The sequence below is a fragment of the Heteronotia binoei genome, chromosome 9 (genome assembly GCF_032191835.1).
Source record: "Heteronotia binoei isolate CCM8104 ecotype False Entrance Well chromosome 9, APGP_CSIRO_Hbin_v1, whole genome shotgun sequence".
NCBI lineage: Eukaryota > Metazoa > Chordata > Lepidosauria > Squamata > Gekkonidae > Heteronotia > Heteronotia binoei.
The window spans coordinates 118,058,291-118,078,976 of NC_083231.1; the positions used below are offsets into that span (position 1 = coordinate 118,058,291).

Here is a 20,686-nt window from a genome sequence, read left to right on the forward strand (position 1 = left end):
TGGGGAAGGAAGGAGAGAGCCAGAGCTTCCTTTGCCCAGTTCCCTGGATCCCATGGGAGAGATAGCAAGAAAGCACCTTTAAGACCAACGAGTGCTAACGTTTTAAGCATGTTTTAAGATTTTAAAAAAAACCCTTTTAATTGTGTTTGTCAGCGTCCCTTATAAAGTTTATATTTCTGCTATCTAATCTTAAATAGGAACACACATGGCTCAGCCTGATACGGTCCGGCCCGACAAGGTCTCATTTTTGTCAGACCCGTCCCTCACAACAAAATGAGTTTGGCACCCCTGATTTAGATGGTACGGAAGCCGCTCTGAAAGATGGCCAAATGACAGGGTGTATATACATGGATGTCAGTTTTGCACACAAATGCTTTTTCTTTTACGATTAAAGGAAGCGTATGGCTTTATTATCCTTGGATCGCTTTAGCTCCAGCAAAACGCTACGGCCCCATCTATGCATTTTCATGCAACGTCCTCTTCAGAAACGCTCCTTTCCGCAAGGAAGGTCTCGGCTGGCCCAACTCGGTGAGAGGGCTGGGGAGGGAAGAACCGGCTGCTTCGGGGCTCTCCTTCGGCAGCTCGCGAGGTTCCGAACCCCCGTCCCGAAGAGAGTTAGAAGTGAACCCTCATGATGTCGTGCGTGGCAACCGACCTTTTGCAATTCGTACAGAGTATCGAGAGAGACTTCTGTTTTTCGGCCAAGCAGGAACGGCAGACGAGGTGGCTGCAAGGGAGCTGATAAATAGGTTCTGGCTTGAAGTAGGAGGAGAAGGTCTTGCAGCAGGAGGAACAGCCGTGGAGAGCCCCGTTTCTGTTGTGCTCTTGAGCTGGAGGGGAGAGAAAGAAACAGGCATCAGCATCCACAGCATGGGAAGGGGGCCTTGGCTTGGTGGGAGAGCCTCTGCTTGGCACGCAGAAGGTCCCTGGTTCAAGCCCTGGCATCTCCAGTTAAAAGGACCAGGCAGGAGGTGATGGGAAAGACCTCTGCCTGACACCATGGAGACTAATGGAGAAGGGCTGTGGCTCAGTGGTAGAGCATCCACTTGGCACGCAGAAGGTCCCAGGTTCAAGCCCTGGCATCTCCAAGTAAAAAAAGATCAGGGGATGTGAAAGACCTCTGCCAGATCCAAGCCAGGGCAGTTTTCCCTCCCCCCAAAAATACATCAGTAGTAACCCTGCAAATCATATAACTGGTCTACAAATCACTTTCTCTCAGCCCAATGTATTCTGCGATGCTATCATCAGAACTGGAGATGTGATCTCGGATATATCCGAAAATAAACCTTATAGGTTTATATATTTTATTGAAGTTTGTTCTGGTTATATATATTTTATTGAAGTTTTGAAACATGGGAGGGGTGAAGGAATACAGAAGTGGGAAGGGAAAAGGGGTGAAAGTAAAATAGAATCAATATCATTTTTCCCCACATCATTAGATTACGTAAAAATACTCTTAGTCTTAACAAGTTTATAGTCTATAAAAAGGTAAAGGTAGTCCCCTATGCAAGCGCCAGTCGTTTCTGACTCTGGGGTGACGATGCTTTCACAATGTTTTCACGGCAGACTTTTTGCGGGGTGGTTTGCCATTGCCTTCCCCAGTCATCTACACTTTCCCCCCAGCAAGCTGGGGACTCATTTTACTGACCTCGGAAGGATGGAAGGCTGAGTCAACCTCAAGCCGGCTACCTGAACCCAGCTTCCGCTGGGATCTAGTATATATATATATATGAATATATATATATGAAGCTGCCTTCTACTGAATCAGACCCTCGGTCCAGCAAAGTCAGTCTTGCCTACTCAGACTGGCAGCGGCTCTCCAAGGTCTCAAGTTGAGGTTTTTCCCGCCTCCTTGCCTGGACCCTTTTTAGTTGGAGATGCCGGAGATTGAACCTGGGACCTTCTGCTTACCAAGCAGATACTCTACCACTGAGTTTAGTTTAGTTTTTAGTTCAGTTTATCTATGATTTATATCCCGCCCTTCCCACCAAGGTGGCTCAGGGCGGCTCACAACACATAAAATCTAACATTAAAATATTAAATTAAGCGTTTTACACAGTTAAAATTAAGCATTTTACACAGTTAAAAATATTAAAACATAGCAGAAATCTAATGGAACTACACTCAATTTCCTATGCCGGTTAGTTATAGGCCAGCCGGAACAGGGTTGTCTTACAGGCCCTGCAGAACTGAGCCACCGTCCCTCCCAAACTCAGGTCGTGAGCAGAGAGTTCAGACTGCATTACTGCAGCTTTACCACTCTACGCCACAGGGCTCTTTATAGCCTATAGGTTATGCTAAATAATTTGCTATTATAAATTCAATAGCATCAAAATGAGGAATCCATTGGAAAGTGCAACAGGTTTTTTTCAGGTATTTTCTGGATCCAGAGACATACTAGAGCCAGGGTGTCAAACTATTCGCTATAAAGGACAGATCTGACATAAACGAGACTTTGTCGGGCTGGGCCATACATTTCATAAAATGCAATGACAGATGGCAGACATACAAACTTTGCAAAGGACACAAACACAATTAAAGATTTTTTTTCTAAAAAGCAAGCTGTGACACACAAGGAAGCAGGAGAAAGGCAGAAGGAAGCAGGTGACAGCCAAAAATTGCCTGATAGGAGCCCTCTGGGGGCCCAATCTGGCTCACAGGCTGCACCGTTTGACACACCTGCCGGAATCTCAGTGAAGAAGACTGCAGACTTATACCCCGCCCTTCTCTCTGAATCAGAGACTCAGAGCGGCTTACAATCTCCTATATCTTCTCCCCCCCACAACAAGACACCCTGTGAGGTGGGTGGGGCTGAGAGGACTCTCCCAGAAGCTGCCCTTGCAAGGACAACTCCTATGAGAGCTATGGCTGACCCAAGGCCATCCCAGCAGGTGCAAGTGGAGGAGTGGGGAATGAAACCCGGTTCTCCCAGATAAGAGTCTGCACACTTCACCACTACACCAAACTGGCTCTGGGAGGGAGGGAGGCAGAGAGGGAGGGAGGAAGGAAAATGGAGGGGAGGGAGGGAGAAGATGACTGTAAATTTATACCCCGCCCTTCTCAAACTGGAGAGCCAGTTTGGTGTAATGGTTAAGTGCACGAACTCTTATCTGGGAGAACAGGGTTTGATTCCCCACTCCTCCATTTACACCTGCTGGAATGGCCTTGGGTCAGCCATAGCTCTGGCAGAGGTTGTCCTTGAAAGGGCAGCTGCTGTTAGAGCCCTCTCCAGCCCCACCCACCTCACAGGGTGTCTGTTGTGGGGGAGGAAGGTAAAGGAGATTGTGAGCCGCTTTGAGACTCTTCGGAGTGGAGGGCGAGATATAAATCCAGTATCATCTTCTCTCTGAATCAGAGATTCAGAGCGGCTTACAATCTCCTATATCTTCTCCCCCCACAACAGATACCCTGTGAGGTGGGGTGCTGAGAGAGCTCTTACAGCAGCTGCCTTTCAAGGACAGCTCCTACAAGAGCCATGGCTGACCCAAGGCCATTCCAGCAGCTGCAAGTGGAGGAGTGGGGAATCAAACCCGGTTCTCCCAGATAAGTGAGTACTGGTATCCCGATCTGAAATATTCCCAGAAGTATTCGGGAATATTCAGGGTCAGGATATTAGAGTGCCAAATTGAGAGGGCTTTTTTTTCTTCTTTCTGCAGGTTTCCCAGGGAACAGGAGTGAGGTGGGAGGGAAGCTGTCTCACAGGTAAATGAGATCTCATGTTAGGAGGCGCTTGCCAGGTTGCCTCTTTTGGGATTCTCTGGTTTGACATTTGTTGTGCTGGCCCTGGCTTCTGCGGTTTCCCATTGGGGCTGGTCTCCTTTCCCTCACTTCAGCTGGCCTAGTTCAGATGCTCTGGTTTGACATTGAATGCGCGGAGCTTCCCACATCGGCTCGCGGTTCTGCTGGGATTCTCTGGTTTGACATTAGATCTGTTGGCCTTGTTAGGTTGGGTTTTTTTTGTTTGTTTTTTTGCACACTGGGAGGCTTTGGGCCAGCAGTTGCTTACTCTTGTGAGTTTGACTATACTTTGCCCTGCAGTCAGGAAGGAATCCACCCTGAGCCCATCATGGGAAAGGGCGAAATATAAATCTACTAAAATCAAATAAATATGCCCCTCTCCCCCTCTTAGGAAACAATGGAGGATGGTTGAGGGCACCTTGCTCAAGGCACAGTGGAATCAGACCCCTTGGTCCAATTCACTTGCAACTTGGGGGTTCTTTGGTGGATGGGGAGCATCAGCTCCGCTGTTATTTCGGTGTCATTTGCTCCAAAAAAACCTGCCCTCCAGCCTCCTGGAAAAACTCCCCACAGAGAAGAACGGACCCAAATCATTTCAGAATCCTGGGGGAAAGACCAAATTTGAATACTGAACCACTAGTGAAGACCCAATCCAGAATACCAATAACTACACCCTCTGTTAAAACTGGGTCTGGAAAACAATTTTTTTCCCATGGAGAAAAAAAAACATCGAAGAAGAAGAAGACTGCAGATATACTATACGCTGCTTTTCTCTCTGAATCAGAGACTCAGAGCGGCTTACAATTTCCTATGTCTTCTCCCCCCACAACAGGCACCCTGTGAGGTGGGTGGGGCTGAGAGGACTCTAGAAGAAGGAGGATTGCAGATTTATAACCTGCCTTTCTCTCTGAATCAGAAACTCAGAGCGGCTTACAATTTCCTATGTCTTCTCCCCCCACAACAGACACCCTGTGAGGTGGGTGGGGCTGAGAGGACTCTAGAAGAAGAAGAAGGAGGACTGCAGATTTATAACCTGCCCTTCTCTCTGAATCAGAGACTCAGAGCGGCTTACAATCTCCTATGTCTTCTCCCCCCACAACAGACACCCCTTGAGGTGGGTGGGGCTGAGAGGACTCTAGAAGGAGGACTGCAAATTTATACCCTGCCCTTCTCTCTGAATCAGAGACTCAGAGTGACTTACAATCTCCTATGTCTTCTCCCCCCACAACAAACACCCTGTGAGGTGGGTGGGGCTGAGAGGACTCAAGAAAAAGAAGAATTGCGGATTTATACCCCACTTCTCTCTGAATCAGAGACTCAGAGCAGTTTACAATCTCCTATGTCTTCTCCCCCCACAACAGACACCCTGTGAGGTGGGTGGGGCTGAGAGGGCTCTCACAGCGGCTGCCCTTTCAAGGACAACTCCTGCGAGAGCTCTGGCTGACCCAAGGCCATTCCAGCAAGCGCAAGTGGAGGAGTGGGGAATCAAACCCGGTTCTCCCAGAGAAGAGTCCGCACACTTAACCACTACACCAAACTGGCTCTCTTGAGACTGCGAATCAATGCTCCCTCTAAGCTGTGGAGTCTCTTGAGTAAAAATTCTACTTTGTGAGCTGCTGGCATTAAAAGCGGTGAGCTGCTGCATAAATTTGCTCTGGGGCCCTTTTTCCTGAGCGAAGACAAAAAACATCTGAGCCAGAAGCCAAACCCCACCCCCGCCCCCCACTGCGAGCGAGCTCACGCTTATTCGGCTTAGAGGGAATGTGGCCCTGCTTTGGGTGTGCCAACATTCTATGGGATGAAATCCCAAATGACCCATTTTTGGCATGTCTGGACTGCATCCTTCTGAACCACTCCGCTAATAGCGGCATGTCCCTCTGATGGAAGAATACGGCGGCCACAGGGCTCCTGGTGACAGAGGGATCCGAAGAAGGGATCCGAAGCCCTGCTTAGCAGAAGCCCCACCCGGGCCCGTCCCCCTTCTCAAAACTCTTGGAGCGTGCTGGAAAACGGGTTGGCAGGCACCATGGCACCCACAGGTACAGCACCGGAGACCCTCACATTGTCTATCACAGGCCTCAGAGATGTGAATCACAGGCCCAGGGCCTTTTTTGTAGCAGGAATTCCATTGCATACGGGACCACACACCCGTGATGTAGCCAATCCTCCTGGAGCTTACAGTAGGTCATGTACTAAAAGCCCTGCAAACTCTTGGAGGATTGGCTACATCAGGGGGGGCGTGGCCTAATATGCAAAGAAGAAGATGATATTAGATTTATATCCCGCCCTCCACTCCGAAGTCTCAGAGCAGCTTACAATCTCCTTTGTCTTCCTCCCCACCGCAGCAGACACCCTGTGAGGAGGGTGGGACTGAGAGGGCTCTCACAGTAGCTGCCCTTTCAAGGGCAGACCCTGCGAGAACTATGGCTGACCCAAGGCAATTCCACCAGGAGCAATTGGAAGAGTGGGGAATCCAACCCGGTTCTCCCAGATAAGAGAGCTCTGGCTGACCCAAGGCCATTCCAGCAGGTGCAAGTGGAGGAGTGGGGAATCAAACCCGGTTATCCCAGATAAGAGAGCTCTGGCTGACCCAAGGCAATTCCACCAGGAGCAATTGGAAGAGTGGGGAATCCAACCCGGTTCTCCCAGATAAGAGAGCTCTGGCTGACCCAAGGCCATTCCAGCAGGTGCAAGTGGAGGAGTGGGGAATCAAACCCGGTTATCCCAGATAAGAGAGCTCTGGCTGACCCAAGGCAATTCCACCAGGAGCAATTGGAAGAGTGGGGAATCAAACTCAGTTCTCACAGATAAGAGAGCTCTGGTTGACCCAAGGCCATTCCAGCAGCAGCAAGTGGAGGAGTGGGGAATCAAACCCGGTTCTCTCAGAAAAGAGTCCGCACACTTCACCACGGCACCAAGCTGGCTCTCTGACAACGTGCTATAAAGTTCCTGCTATAAAAAATGTGGCTCCCACATTTTTGTCTTAGCTCAGGAAAAATGGCTCCAGAGCAAATTCGGAGTTCCTGCTCTCTGATCTAGCTCTAAAAAAAAGCCCTGCACAGGCCTAATAGATCCATTTAAGCCAGCCTGAGCAGCATTCCCTAACTGTTGATAGTTCAGTTGGGTGCGACCGATGAGAAGTAGGCCGTTCCTGGGAGGGAGGGAGGGAGGGAGGGAGGGAGGGAGGAAGGAAGGAAGGAAGGAAGGAAGGAAGGAAGGAAGGAAGGAAGGAAGGAAGGAAGGAAGGAAGGAAGGAAGGAAGGAAGGAAGGAAGGAAGGAAGGAAGGAAGGAAGGAAGGAAGGAAGGAAGGCCTTACCATATCCACTGATGGGGTTCAAGGGGCCGCTGGCAGCACTACGTGGAGCTAGCTGGCTTTTCGTCAGGCTAGCCGTGAACAACGGCATGGAGCTCAAGGCGCTGTCCAAGCTCACAGAGAGCCTCTGCTCATGAGAAACGGGATCTGCAAAGAAAAGCACACAGCCTAAAAAGAGACATTGCAGCTAAATGAACTGAGAGGGCAGCCTAACACGTACTGCTGGATTGGGCTGACACGCCATCACACTAGTTTAGAAAGTCAACGTCTGCTTTCCTTCCCCGACTAATTTTTTTCTAGTTTCACTGCGACTGCAGATTGAATGAAGATGATGAAGAAGAAGATTGTAGATTTATACCCCGCCCTTCTCTCTGAATCAGAGACTCCGAGTGGCTTACAATCTCCTATACCTTCTCTCCCCACAACAGACACCCTGTGAGGTGGGTGGGGCCGAAGAAGGCTCTCACAGCAGCTGCCCTTTCAAGGACCCTCTCCCAGAGCTCTGGCTGACCCAAGGCCATTCTGGCAGTTGCAAGTGGAGGTGTGTGGAATCGAACCCGGTTCTCCCAGACAGGAGTCTGCGCACTTAACCACTACACCTAACTGGCTCTCTCCACGGAGTACTCGTTTTCCTGTGACAGACTCAGGGTCTTTCTAATACCGCTGCCAGTTTCTAATTATTTTCATGATTTATTCGTTATTTTCCAGTTTTCTGTGTTGTTGTATAAGTTTCTAATGATGGGCAGAGAGAGACCGCTGGGTAGTTCCCAAGACGGGTAAGAGGATGACGGCTTCCTCTTCAGCAGGGGTCCCCAATGTGGGTGCTGTGGTGCCTGCTGACACCTTTTCTGGCATCCGTCTTTAGGGAAAGCCCTGAATACCTCTCCCACACACACATGCAGTGACGTCTGCTCCATGCCCAAAAGAGGACAAAAACCCCTCCAGGATCCCTGGCTGAGAGCCTCAATACATGGACGTTAGATGTTTGAGAGCTGTGAGACAGGAGGGAGGGAGGGAAGAGGGAAGGAAGGAGGGAGGGAGGGAGGGAAGGAAGGAAGGAAGCAGGGAAGGAAGGGAAGGAAGAAGGAAAGGAAGGAAGGAGGGACGAAGGGAAGGAGGGACGAAGGAAAGGAAAGGAAAGGAAGCAGGGAAGGAAGCAGGGAAGGAAGCAGGGAAGGGAAGAAAGGAAGGAGGAAAGGAAGGAGGAGAGGAAGGAAGGAGCTATGGAGGGAAGGAAGGAGGGAGGGAGGGACAGACGAAAGGAAGGAGGGATGAAGGGAAGGAGGTATGGAGGGAGGGACAGTTGGACGGAAGGAAAGAAGGAGGGACAGAGGGAAGGAAGGAAAAATAGATGAGAGAGAGGTGGAACTAAAGCAACTTTAGAGCCAGTTTGGTATGGTGGTTAAACGCACAGACTCTTATCTGGGAGAACTGGGTTTGATTCCCCACTCCTCCACTTGCAGCTGCTGGCATGGCCTTGGGTCAGCCACAGCTCTATGTAGCAGTTGTGCTTGAAAGGGCAGCCTCTGTGAGAGTTCTCTCAGCCCCACCCTCCTCACAGGGTGTCTGTTGTGTGGTGGGGGGGGAGGTAAGGGAGATTGTGACCTCTCTGAGATTCAGAGTAGAGGGCGGGATATAAATCCAATATCATCATCATCTTCAATATCTTTTAACTTTAAATGCATTCTCCAGGCCACTGGCTGACTTGGCTTGGAAAAGCGATGTGATGAGTCAAATGCCTTCTCCAAGCGAGCTGACGGGGCAGTGGGGACTTTGAGAGCCACACGATATGTGTGGAAGAGCCACATGTGGCTCCTGAGCCACAGTTTGGGCCCCCCTGTTAGAGACCAAGAAGATCCTGGGGGTGTGAGAGTCACAGCTCCCTCCCTCAGAGACACGCAGAGAGCAGCCTCTTAGAGGAACGACAAAGAACACACGCCTTGACGAAATTGCAACAGCACATACATATGGATTCAGCGACTATCTCTGAAAGACGCACGATCGTCATCTTTCAGAGCAGTTCTAAAAATGAACCCAAATAAAGAATAAATTGGAAATGTGTTCTGCTCAGAATTCAAATCATTTTGGCAAAGGTCAGGGTGACATCAGCATCACAGGGCAGAAGAAGATGATGATGATATTGGATGTATATCCCACCCTCAACTCCGAATCTCAGAGTCTCAGAGCGGTTCACAATCTCCTTCCTCCCCCACAACAGACACCCTGTGAGGTAGATGAAGATATTGGATTTATATCCCGCCCTCCACTCCGAAGAGTCTCAGAGCGGCTCACAATCTCCTTTCCCTTCCCCCCCCCACAACAGACACCCTGTGAGGTAGATGAAGATATTGGATTTATATCCTGCCCTCCACTCCGAAGAGTCTCAGAGCGGCTCACAATCTCCTTTACCTTCCTCCCCCACAACAGACACCCTGTGAGGTAGATGAAGATATTGGATTTATATCCCGCCCTCCACTCTGAAGAGTCTCAGAGGGGCTCACAATCTCCTTTCCCTTCCTCCCCCACAACAGACACCCTGTGAGGTAGATGAAGATATTGGATTTATATCCTGCCCTCCACTCCGAAGAGTCTCAGAGCGGCTCACAATCTCCTTTCCCTCCCCCCCCCACAACAGACGCCCTGTGAGGTAGATGAAGATATAGGATTTATATCCCGCCCTTCACTCCGAAGAGTCTCAGAGTGGCTCACAATCTCCTTTACCTTCCTCCCCCACAACAGACACCCTGTGAGGTAGATGAAGATATTGGATTTATATCCCGCCCTTCACTCCGAAGAGTCTCAGAGTGGCTCACAATCTCCTTTCCCTTCCTCCCCCACAACAGACACCCTGTGAGGTAGATGAAGATATTGGATTTATATCCCGCCCTCCACTCTGAAGAGTCTCAGAGGGGCTCACAATCTCCTTTCCCTTCCTCCCCCACAACAGACACCCTGTGAGGTAGATGAAGATATTGGATTTATATCCCGCCCTCCACTCTGAAGAGTCTCAGAGCGGCTCACAATCTCCTTTCCCTCCCCCCCACCACAACAGACACCCTGTGAGGTAGATGAAGATATTGGATTTATATCCCGCCCTTCACTCCGAAGAGTCTCAGAGTGGCTCACAATCTCCTTTACCTTCCTCCCCCACAACAGACACCCTGTGAGGTGCGTGGGGCTGAGAGGGCTCTCACAGCAGCTGCCCTTTCAAGGACAACCTCTGCCAGAGCTATGGCTGACCCAAGGCCATTCCAGCAGGTATAAATGGAGGAGTGGGGAATCAAATCCGGTTCTCCCAGATAAGAGCCCACACACTTAACCGCTACACCAAACTGGTGAGGAAAGAGGTCAGGAAACAAAAGCCCGTTAGCCCACCCTATCAAGGTCACGGTCCCCCTCTTTTCTCTGCAACGACAGCTTGCGGCTGGCTTTTGAATGGGCTTTCGGGAAGCTAAAATCTGAACCCGAATCTAGATGCTGTCTGATGCAGAGTGAACTGCAGGTGAAATATAGCGATAGACAGCTTTTTTTGAGCAGGAACACAGTTCCGGCTGGCTGGTGCCAGGGGGTGTGGCCTAATATGCAAATGTTCCTGCTGGGCTTTTTCTACAAAAAAAGCACTGCGTGAAACAATGACATCAGGGGGTGCGGCCTAATACGCAAATGATTCCCTGCTGGGCTTTTTCCACAAAGAAAGCCCTGGAGAACGGTTACTAAGAATGTTTTAAACAAATATACCGAAGCCCAAATTGGTGAAAGAGACACCAAATAGATAAATGTAGCGAAATGAGGGGCAAGGGAAGGATCCCAAGGGCAGCGAGTCCCGTAAGACGAAGGCTCAAAATGCTACATTCAAACCATCACACAGTGACAAAAGTCAAGCCCTCCCCTGACAGGGACGCGCTCTACAAGGCGCCATGCAGCCAATAATCCGGAGGAAACTTAGAACGAGGGACGACGCGCTTCAAAGCAAAACGGCGGCGTCGCTACCGGCCGCGGCTCAGTGGCACGGATCAAGAGAACAGAGCCGCGGGGCTACCTGTCGAGCAGTCCATCTGGGAGGCGTTCCCCTCGCACTCCATTCTCATTTTTTTCGTGTGGGACTCGGAGGCAGACGTGGCGACCGGGTCCTTGGGCACCAAGCGGGAAGGGTCCAGGTAGCCGTGGCGACCCAGGTTCCGCTCCAGCAGGTCCATTTTCCTTTTCAGAGAAGACCTGGCCACGGAAGAGGCGACGACGGCCCCTGAGGCCTGAGCCCTCCCGAGCAAGTTGGTGCCGGGGATGCTGTGCTGGAGGAGGAAGTGGTCGATCCGGGCTTTCAGGGAGAGGTGGGGAAGAGGCTGGGAGTGCTGGCTGAAAGCTACCCCCGTGAAGGGGTCGCTGGGCACCCGGCCCCAGGAAGCCTCGCTCCTGTTGCACTTCTCCAGGGTCTCCTGGTCGATCACTTTGCCCGAGGGCAGTAGCATGGGGAAGGTCATCACCTCCAGGGTGATGGGGTCCAAGAACTCTTCCGGGACGTCCTGCAGGGCCTCCATCAGCTTCTGCTCCTGGCTGTCCGGGTTGTCGAAGGGCACCACGTCACTCTCCATCGGGGATGGGAGGCTGGACGCCTGCCCGCCGAAGCCCGGCGCCGGGGATTCCGAGGCAATGCGGAGCACGTCGAGCACCACATTGTGAGGGCAGTATCTGGACGGCTGGCCCCAGACCTCCAGTTTCTTAATGCAAGGGAGACCGCCCCCTGCCACATGGGTAATGCAGATTTTCAAGTGGGATACGCCGCTCAGGGAGAAGGGGCCTTTGTTCCACAGGTCCAGCGAGGCGGCGCCGGAGAAGGAAGCGAGAGTGTCCGTCGGATGCTGGAAAGGAGGCCGCGGCTTGAAGCCCCGGTGGCCGAAAGTCACTTTGCTTTGGTTCTTCAGCACGGCTTTGCCCACCAACGTGAAGGCCTCTTTGTCCGACGCGGGTTGACCTGAGAACGGAGACTCCGGGCTGTTCCCGGAGGCTTTGCCGGACGAGGCGGAGGTCCAAACGTCCAGCCCCGTGATGTTCTGACAGCTTCCCGAAGAAATGTCGACGTTAATCCGGCAGACTTCTAGGTTGAAGGGGAAAGAGAGCGTCACCTGGACGGGGGGCTTGATGAAATATTCGCAGCGGAACCCGCGGTTTCTCTTGGCGAGGTCTTCCGAGATGAGATTTTCGACTTCGTAACCGTCAGCGGAGATCTGTGAGAAAAAAAGGGTTTTCAAACCAGTCATGGTGTGAACAAAACAGAGAGGTCCACAGCTTCTATAGTAAGCAAACTTGTGCACGACCTGGGCGTTATTGGGCACTTTATTTCAGATCTCTTGTGGGAACTGTACTTCATTATCTAGCTCAGGGGTCCCCAATCCCCAGGCCATGGACCAGTACCGGTCTGTGGCCTGTTAGCCACCGGGCCATGAGTTGTATAATTATTTAATTATATATTACAATATAGTAATAATAAGAAGACGATGACGACATTGGATTTATATCCTGCCCTCCACTCCAGATCTCAGAGTGGCTCACAAGCTCCTTTATCTGCCTCCTCCACAACAGAAACCCTCTGAGAGGCTGAGAGAGCTCTTACACCAGGTGTCCTTTCAAGGACAACTCCTGCGAGAGCTATGGGTGACCCAAGGCCATTCCAACAGCTGCAAGTGGAGGAGTGGGGAATCAAACCCGGTTCTCCCAGATAAGAGCCTGCACACTTTATCACCGCACCAAAATAAAAGTGCAGAATTGTATCATCCCGAAGCCATTCCCCCTCAGCCCCCCCCCCTCCCCTGGTCCATGGATAAATTGTCTTCCACAGAACTGGTCCCTGGTGCCAAAAAGTCTGGGGACCGCTGCTCTAGCTGAATCACATCCTGATTCAGGGGTGTCAATTTTGCTTCTCCCCCCCTCCTTCCTGGAACCGGAAAGTGAGGGGGAGCGAAGCCTCTTCCAGTGCTCTGTTCAAAGAAGGATCAGATGCCGGCTGCATCGAAGCCGGTAGGGCCGAGCCTGTCGCGGTGTGCTCCTCTGATAGCGCTGGAGGGGCGGAGCTTGCTGCACCGCACTGTGGAAGGGAAATGAGGAGGTGGGTGGTGGGGGTGGGGGGGAGGAGGCAGGCAAACTAGGAGTTTGTCATGGACACCAGGAGGGGGAGAGCCCCATTTGGCATTCCCCCTCCCGGTGCCTTAAGCAACTGCCTAGTTTGCCTAGTGGACGAGCCGGCCCTGCCTGTATCTTACATAAGTACATATCTTACATATGGGAGAGATGGTGGCTCAGTGGTAGAGCATCTGCTTGGTAAGCAGAAGGTCTCAGGTTCAATCCCCAGCATCTCCAACTAAAAAGGGTCCAGGCAAATAGGTGTGAAAAACCTCAGCTGGAGACCCTGGAGAGCCACTAAGGGGGAGGGACGGTGGCTCAGTGGTAGAGCATCTGCTGGGTAAGCAGAATGTCCCAGGCTCAATCCCCAGCATCTCCAACCAAAAAGGGTCCAGGCAAACAGGCGTGAAAAACCTCAGCTTGAGACCGTGGAGAGCCATGAATGGGGCTGTGGCTCAGTGGTAGAGCATCTGCTTGGTAAGCAGAAGGTCCCAGGTTCAATCCCCGGCATCTCCAGCTAAAAAGAGTCCAGGCAAAGAGGCGTGAAAAACCTCAGCTGGAGACCCTGTAGAGCCATGAATGGGGCTGTGGCTCAGTGGCAGAGCATCTGCTTGGGAAGCAGGAGGTCCCAGGTTCAATCCTCAGCATCTCCAACTAAAAAGGGTCCAGGCAAATAGGCGTGAAAAACCTCAGCTGGAGACCCTGGAGAGCCGCTGCCAGTCTGAGTAGACAATACTGACTTTGATGGACCCAAGGTCTGATTCAGTATAAGGCAGCTTCATATGTTCATATGCTCCTTACGGCCAACCTTGACCTGGGTGGCCCAGGCTGGCCTGGTCTTATTTTGTGAATTAATCGTCCGCCCTTTCTCATGATGGGCTCAGGGCGGATTACAACACAATAGAACAGTTAAAACCACACAATAAAACAGTTAAGAACCGGTCTCATCAGATCCCCCAGAAGATAAGCAGGCGAAGATCCGCTTAGTGTTTGGCTGGGAGGCAACTGAGGAAGACCAGGGTCGCTATACTGAGGCAGGCAATGGCAAACCGCTACTGTTAGCATGGGGTCACTGTTAGGTGGCCGCTACTTGATTGCACTTGAAACACTGCTACTCGATAGCGCTGTCGTATAGAAGATGATGCGGAAGTGCTTTCTGTTGCCCCAGAAGGTCCGACCAGAACCAATGGGTTGAAATGAAATCAAAGGAGTTTTCAACTAAACATTAGGAAGAACTTCCTGACAGTTAAGAGCAGTTCCTCATATGGACATATGAAGCTGCCTTGTACTGAATCAGACCCTCGGTCCATCAAAGTCAGGATTGTCTACTCAGACTGGCAGCGGCTCTCCAGGGTCTCAAGCTGAGGTTTTTCATACCTATTTGCCTGGATCCTTTTTTGGAGATGCCAGGGATTGAACCTGGGACCTTCTGCTTACCAAGCAGATGCTCTACCACTGAGCCACTGTCCCTCCCCAGTGACACAGGCTTTCTCGGGAGCTGGTGGGCTCTCCTTCTTTGGAAGTTTTTAAGCAGAAGCTAGATGGCCATCTGACAGCAATGCTGATTCTGCGAATTTAGGCAGGTCATGAGAAGGAGGGCGGGAAGGGTTGCATCAGTGCTTAGTTCTTGTCGCCCTTCCTTACACGCACGGGGAAATGTTGATGGTCACTTTGGGGTCAGTCAGCAATTTTTCTCCAGGCCAGCGATCCTGGAGGTTTCTGCCATCTTCTGGGCATGGCGTCAAACAAAGCCGGGACCACGGAGGTTCAACAATCAGGAAATGATCGAAAAAGTACTCTCCGCGTTACAAAACAATATCAAAATAGAATTATAATACTTCCCGTTGCAACGTTGCGTTACAATACAAAGTCCAGTGACAAGTACAGTCCGATGACGAAATGCCGAGAGATGGGGAAAGGACAGTAGCATTCTAATAATGAAATAAATTAGAGAAAGCCTGGAAAACAGTGAATAGTAAGGCCGGAAATAAGGCACCATCAGACTACTGCATTCAAAATCAATAAGGCGGTCCCAGAGGAAGGATCATAAAGATCCGAAACAAGAAAGGACCAGTTTTGTATCATCGCCGGACTGTATTGTACCGGGAGAGAACTGCCACCCCACATCATTACGCTGTTCAAAGGAAGTCCTTCTTCACCCAAAGGGTGATTAACATGTGGAATTCACTGCCACAGGAGGTGGCGGCGGCTACAAGCATAGCCAGCTTCAAGAGGGGGTTAGATAAAAATATGGAGCAGAGGTCCATCAGTGGTTATTAGCCACAGTGTGTGTGTGTATTTTTGGCCACTGTGTGACACAGTGTTGGACTGGATGGGCTTCTCTTACGTTCTTATGTTACTATGTGATCCCCATCAGAAAGAAAAAGAACTCGCTTACATTGCAGTGGCACAGCACCACGAAACGGTTTCAAATTGTAATTATGTTTTATTAGTTTTAACTTGTAAATATGAACGTTGTCAGCTGCCCTGAGCCCGCTCGCGGAGAGGGCGGGATAGAAATTTAAAGTAATAAATAATAAATAAATAAATACTGAAAGAATTTGATATCATCTTATGGACAGTAGTGGAGTTGCGTGCTTCGGATGGTATTTGTCACTGGAATTTCCATCACGCAACGTTGTAATGGAAAGTACTATAACCCAGGGGATGCCAGCGGTAGCTCTCCAGATTTTTTTTTTTTGCCTACAACTCCCATCAGCCCCAGCCAGCACGGCCAATGGCCGGGGCTGATGGGAGTTGTAGGCAAAAAAACATCTGGAGAGCTACCGTTGGCCACCCCTGCTATAACCGAAAGTACTATCAGTCACACTAATGTGCTTGTGTCGACCCTTGGTTTGTGAGCTGCCCTGAGCCTGCCTTTGGCGGGGAGGGCGCCATATAAATTAAATAAATAAAGATTTTGATATTGTTTTGTAACACGGAGAGTACTTTTTCCGTCATTTCCTGATCTTCTGGGCATGGAGCAGGGATCACTAGGGATATATGTGTGGGGGGAGGAGGTAAGTTCCTGCACTGTGCAGAGGGTTGGACTAGATGACCCTGGAGGTCCCCTTCCGACTCTAGGATTCCATTTTTATGCCCGACGAAATACCTTGTTGCAGTGAATTCTCGGCTTGAACTGCGGCAGGCAGACATTGATCACCATCTTTACCGCTTGACTCCGAGATCAGCTCCCCTGTTTCCGATCGGGATCTGAAACTAAACAACAGGCACAAGCAAAAGAGGTTTCAAAATACTGCAGAAAGAGACCGCAAGGAAGAAACTGATCCCACGGCCTCTGCGTTTTAACCTCTAGAGCAGACTGTGGAGCTACAGCAGTGGCAAATAAATCCATTTCTTGTGACTATCTTCAGCGCGAACCATTCTATAGATAGTATATTTGCCGAGTTACTGAGAGGGGCTGAAGAGGTGGAAGAAAGCAGTTCTGCCCAACTTCTTTTTAAAAGACTAATTTGTACCCCCGGCTCCTAAATTAAGAATGTAAGAGAAGCCATGTTGGATCAGGTCAATGGCCCGTCCAGTGCAACATTCTGTGTCACACAGTGGCCAAAAAACCCAGGTGCCATCAGGAGGTCCATCAGTGGGGCCAAGACACTAGAAGCCCTCCCACTGTTGCCCCTCCCAAGCACCAAGAATACAGAGCATCACTTGCCCCAGAGAGTTCCAAAAATATGCTGTGCCTAACAGCCACTGATGGACCATTGCTCCATATGTTGATCCAATCCCCTCCTGAAGCTGCCTATGCTTGTAGCCGCCGCCACTTCCTGTGGCAGTGAATTCCACATGTTAATCACCCTTGTTGGTGAAAAGGCCACTTTTTTAACACTTGGCCTTTTGTGATTCTGCTGGTTTTGTTTTGGTTTTTTTAAATTACCTCTGGTTGGTGTGGGGGTTGGCGAGGGTGTGTGTGGGCTGGGTCACTTTCTTTCTTTCTTTATTTTTATTTATTTAGAATTTATATCCCGCCCTTCCCACGAATGGCTCTTGTTTTTATAGAGTAGATTGTGTGTTCTGTGGCAGGGAAGCTGGCACCTGGGTGAGAGACCCAGAACCAGCAGGCTTGTTGTGGTTGGCCAGCTCTCTCCGTGTTGTTTGGGGCAGGGCTGGAGAGCTGGCATCTGTAGATTGTGTGTTCTGTGGCAGGGAAGCTGGCACCTGGGTGAGAGACCCAGAACCAGCAGGCTTGTTGTGGTTGGCCAGCTCTCCCCGTGTTGTTTGAGGCAGGGCTGGAGAGCTGGCATCTGGGTTTGCTGCAGCCAGGTCTGCAGAGCAGACCTTGAGCAGATTGTGTTTTGTGTGGCAGTGACGTTGGCAACTGGGTTTATATTGCTTCCAGACCTGCAGGGTTCATAGAGTAGATAGAGGGATGTAGTGCATTTGGGTCCTATAGAGATTCTCTGATGTGGTTAGGTTTGGCTTTGGGTGCCCCAGGAATTGGACCCCCTGGTCCAATTTTTTTTTGGCCTTGTGGGTTTTGTGTGGGACAGTGCCCCGAAGCTGCACAGCAGTTTGGGGGTCTCTCCTCAAAACCCCCTGCTCCCCAGAGCCACTTTTCCCACGACAATTACAGTGAGGAAATGGCTAATTGGACTTTCCTCATCATTGTTGGCAATGGGCGTTTTGGGGAGCCCAAAGACAGGGACCCCCTGGCCCAATCTTTTTGGGACTTGGGGGGGTTGGAGGGGAGAGTCCCCTGCAGGTTCCCGGCAAATTTGGGGGCTCTCCCTCAAACCCCCTGCCCCCCAGTAGCCTCTAATTATGCCCTATGTTGCCATTGATTTCAATGGCCCATAGGGTATAATGATGGAATAGGGGCACCCTCTTTGGGTGCCTCTGGAATGGGATCCCCTGGCCCAATCTTTTTGGGACTTGGGGGGGGGAGGGGAGAGTCCCCTGCAGGTCCCCTGCAAATTTGGGGGCTCTCCCTCAAACCCCCTCCCCTCCATGCGGCTTCAAATATACCCTATTTGCCATTGATTTCAATGGCCCATAGAGTATAATAGGGCCGTATATTCGGTAATAGCCGCGCATCTACCGTATATGCGGCTATTCCGAATGCGGTATTCAGGAGTATACGGGGATTCCAAATTCCCCCCCCCCCCCCGTATACTTTTGAATCCGTGTAAAACCAATTTTTTTTTTTTTTTTGCGCATCCCTAGTGGTGGGCTCTCCTTCCTTGGAGGTTTTGAAACAGAGGCTAGATGGCCATCTGACAGCAATGAGGATCCTGCGAATTTAGGGGGAGGGGTTTGTGAGTTTCCGGCATTGTGCAGGGGGTTGGACTAGATGACCCTGGAGGTCCCTTCCAACTCTTAAGATTCTATTAGGAAAAACCTCCTGACCGTTAGAGCGGTTCCTCAGTGGAACAGGCTTCCTCCTTGGGGGGGGGGGGGCTCTCCTTCCTTGGAGGTTTTGAAGCAGAGGCTAGATGGCCCTCTGACATCAATGAAGATCCTGTGAATTTAGGGGGAAGTGTTTGTGAGTTTCCTTGGGAGGTGGTGGGTTCTCCTTCCTTGGAGGTTTTGAAACAGAGGCTAGATGGCCGTCTGACAGCAATGAGGATCCTGTGAATTTAGGGGGAAGTGTTTGTGATTTTCCTGCATTGTGCAGGGGGTTGGACTAGATGACCCTGGAGGTCCCTTCCAACTCTAGGATTCTATTAGGAAGAACCTCCTGACCATTAGAGCGGTTCCTCAGTGGAACAGGCTTCCTCTTTGGGGGGTGGTGGGCTCTCCTTCCTTGGAGGTTTTGAAACAGAGGCTAGATGGCTGTCTGACAGCAATGAAGATCCTGTGAATTTAGGGGGAGGGGTTTGTGAGTTTCCGGCACTGTGCAGGGGGTTGGACTAGATGACCCTGGAGGTCCCTTCCAACTCTAGGATTCTACGAATAAGAGTGCAATCCTAAAGAGAACTACTCAAGACCAGGGGTGGCCAAGCTGCAGCTCGGGGGCTGCGCATGTGACTCTTCCACACATATTGCGTGGCTCTCTAAGCCCCCACTGTCCCATCAGCCAGCTTGTCGAAGGCATTTGTCTCTTTAAATCACTTCCCCCAGCCAAGCCAACCGGCAGTTTGGAGAATGCATTTAAAGTTGCTTTCTTCCCACCTCTCCCTCCCATCTATTTGCCTTCCTTCCTCCTTCCGACGTTCACGTCTTGCGGCTCTCAGACATCGGATGTTTGTTCTACGTGGCTCCGACGTTAAAGAAGTTTGGTCACATCTGCTCCAGCCTGAGCTCATTCATTTCAATTGATTTATATCTATTCCCATTCTTCAAACGTATAGGCCGCCCTGCCGTTGAGTACTCACAGCTCGGGGCGGTGAACAGCATAATAACAAAAAGAGAAGAGAACAACATGATCCAGAGGAGTTAGCCGGGCTAGTCTGTGGCTGTAGAGTCCAGCAGAGCCTTTAAGACTAAACACATTTTATTGTAGCATAAGCTGCCTCTTTCCCAAGGGAGGGGAAGAGAACAATACGGATCAAAATTTGAAAATGGGCTTAGACCAAAGCAATTCTCCTTAGGACTGCGCTGTCATTAAAACAGGGACTGGATCTTACAAGCTACTTGAGTGGAAGCACAGAAATCACAGGCGACTGGATGGAAAGGAAAGCTTGGGGGCTTCTGCTGCCCTGTTTTTAGGGCACCATGGTGGCTGGGGGAAAGCGGAGAGCATGCTGAGGTGCTCAACTGTGAACATAAAAAGAGCCCAGCCGGATCAGGCCAAGAGGCCAACCGGTCCAGCGTCCTGTCTCACAGAGCAGCCAGGCAGTTCCTCTGGAGGGCCAACAACAGGGCAGAGAGGCTGAGACTTTCCCCTGGTAAGAACATAACAACAGCCCTGCTGGATCAAACCAGCGAGGGTCCGTCTAGTCCAGCCTTCTGTCTCACACAAGGGCCAACCAGCTCCTCTGGTGGGCTACAACAGGGCAGAAAGGCTTAGGCCTTCATGAGAACGTCAGAAGAGCCCTGCTGGATGAGACCAGTGAGGGTCCATCTAGTCCAGCATCCTGTCTCACACATTGGCCAACCAGTTCCTATGGAGGGACAGCAACAGGGCAGAGAGGCTGAGGCCTTCATAAGAATATCAGAAGAGCCCTGCTGGATCAGACTAGTGGTCCATCTAGTCCAGCATCCTTTCTCACACAGAGGCCAGCCAGTTCCTCTGGAGGGACAACTACAGCGCAGAGAGGCCGAGGCCTTCCCCGGGAAGAACATCAGAAGAGCCCTGCTGGATGAGACCAGTGAAGATCCATCTAGTCCAGCATCCTTTCTCACACAGAGGCCAGCCAGTTCCTCTGTAGGGCCAACAACAGGGCAGAGAGACCAAGGCCTTCCCCTGAGAAGAACATCAGAAGGGCCCTGCTGGGTCAGACCAGTGAGGGTCCATCTAGTCCAGCCTCCTGTCTCACACATTGGCCAACCAGTTCCTCTGGAGGTCCAGCAACAGGGCAGAGAGGCTGAGACTTTCCCGATAAGAACATTTTGTAGAAAAA

General features: G+C 50.9%; 1 protein-coding gene across 1 annotated transcript in view; it reads right to left on the reverse strand.

The window, feature by feature from the left end:
• Positions 1 to 380: 380 nt before the first annotated feature.
• The window catches only part of UBOX5 (U-box domain containing 5), a 41,018-nt gene continuing 20,712 nt past the window's right edge, over positions 381 to 20,686 (reverse strand). Inside the window, exons 2-5 of the mRNA XM_060247196.1 lie at positions 16,279 to 16,385; positions 11,092 to 12,274; positions 7,056 to 7,199; positions 381 to 824 (exon numbers count right to left, since the gene is read on the reverse strand). Of these exons, the coding sequence (XP_060103179.1) occupies positions 616 to 824; positions 7,056 to 7,199; positions 11,092 to 12,274; positions 16,279 to 16,332 (1,590 nt within the window). The 5' untranslated portion in view covers positions 16,333 to 16,385 and the 3' untranslated portion in view covers positions 381 to 615. The remainder of the gene's footprint in view (positions 825 to 7,055; positions 7,200 to 11,091; positions 12,275 to 16,278; positions 16,386 to 20,686) is intronic.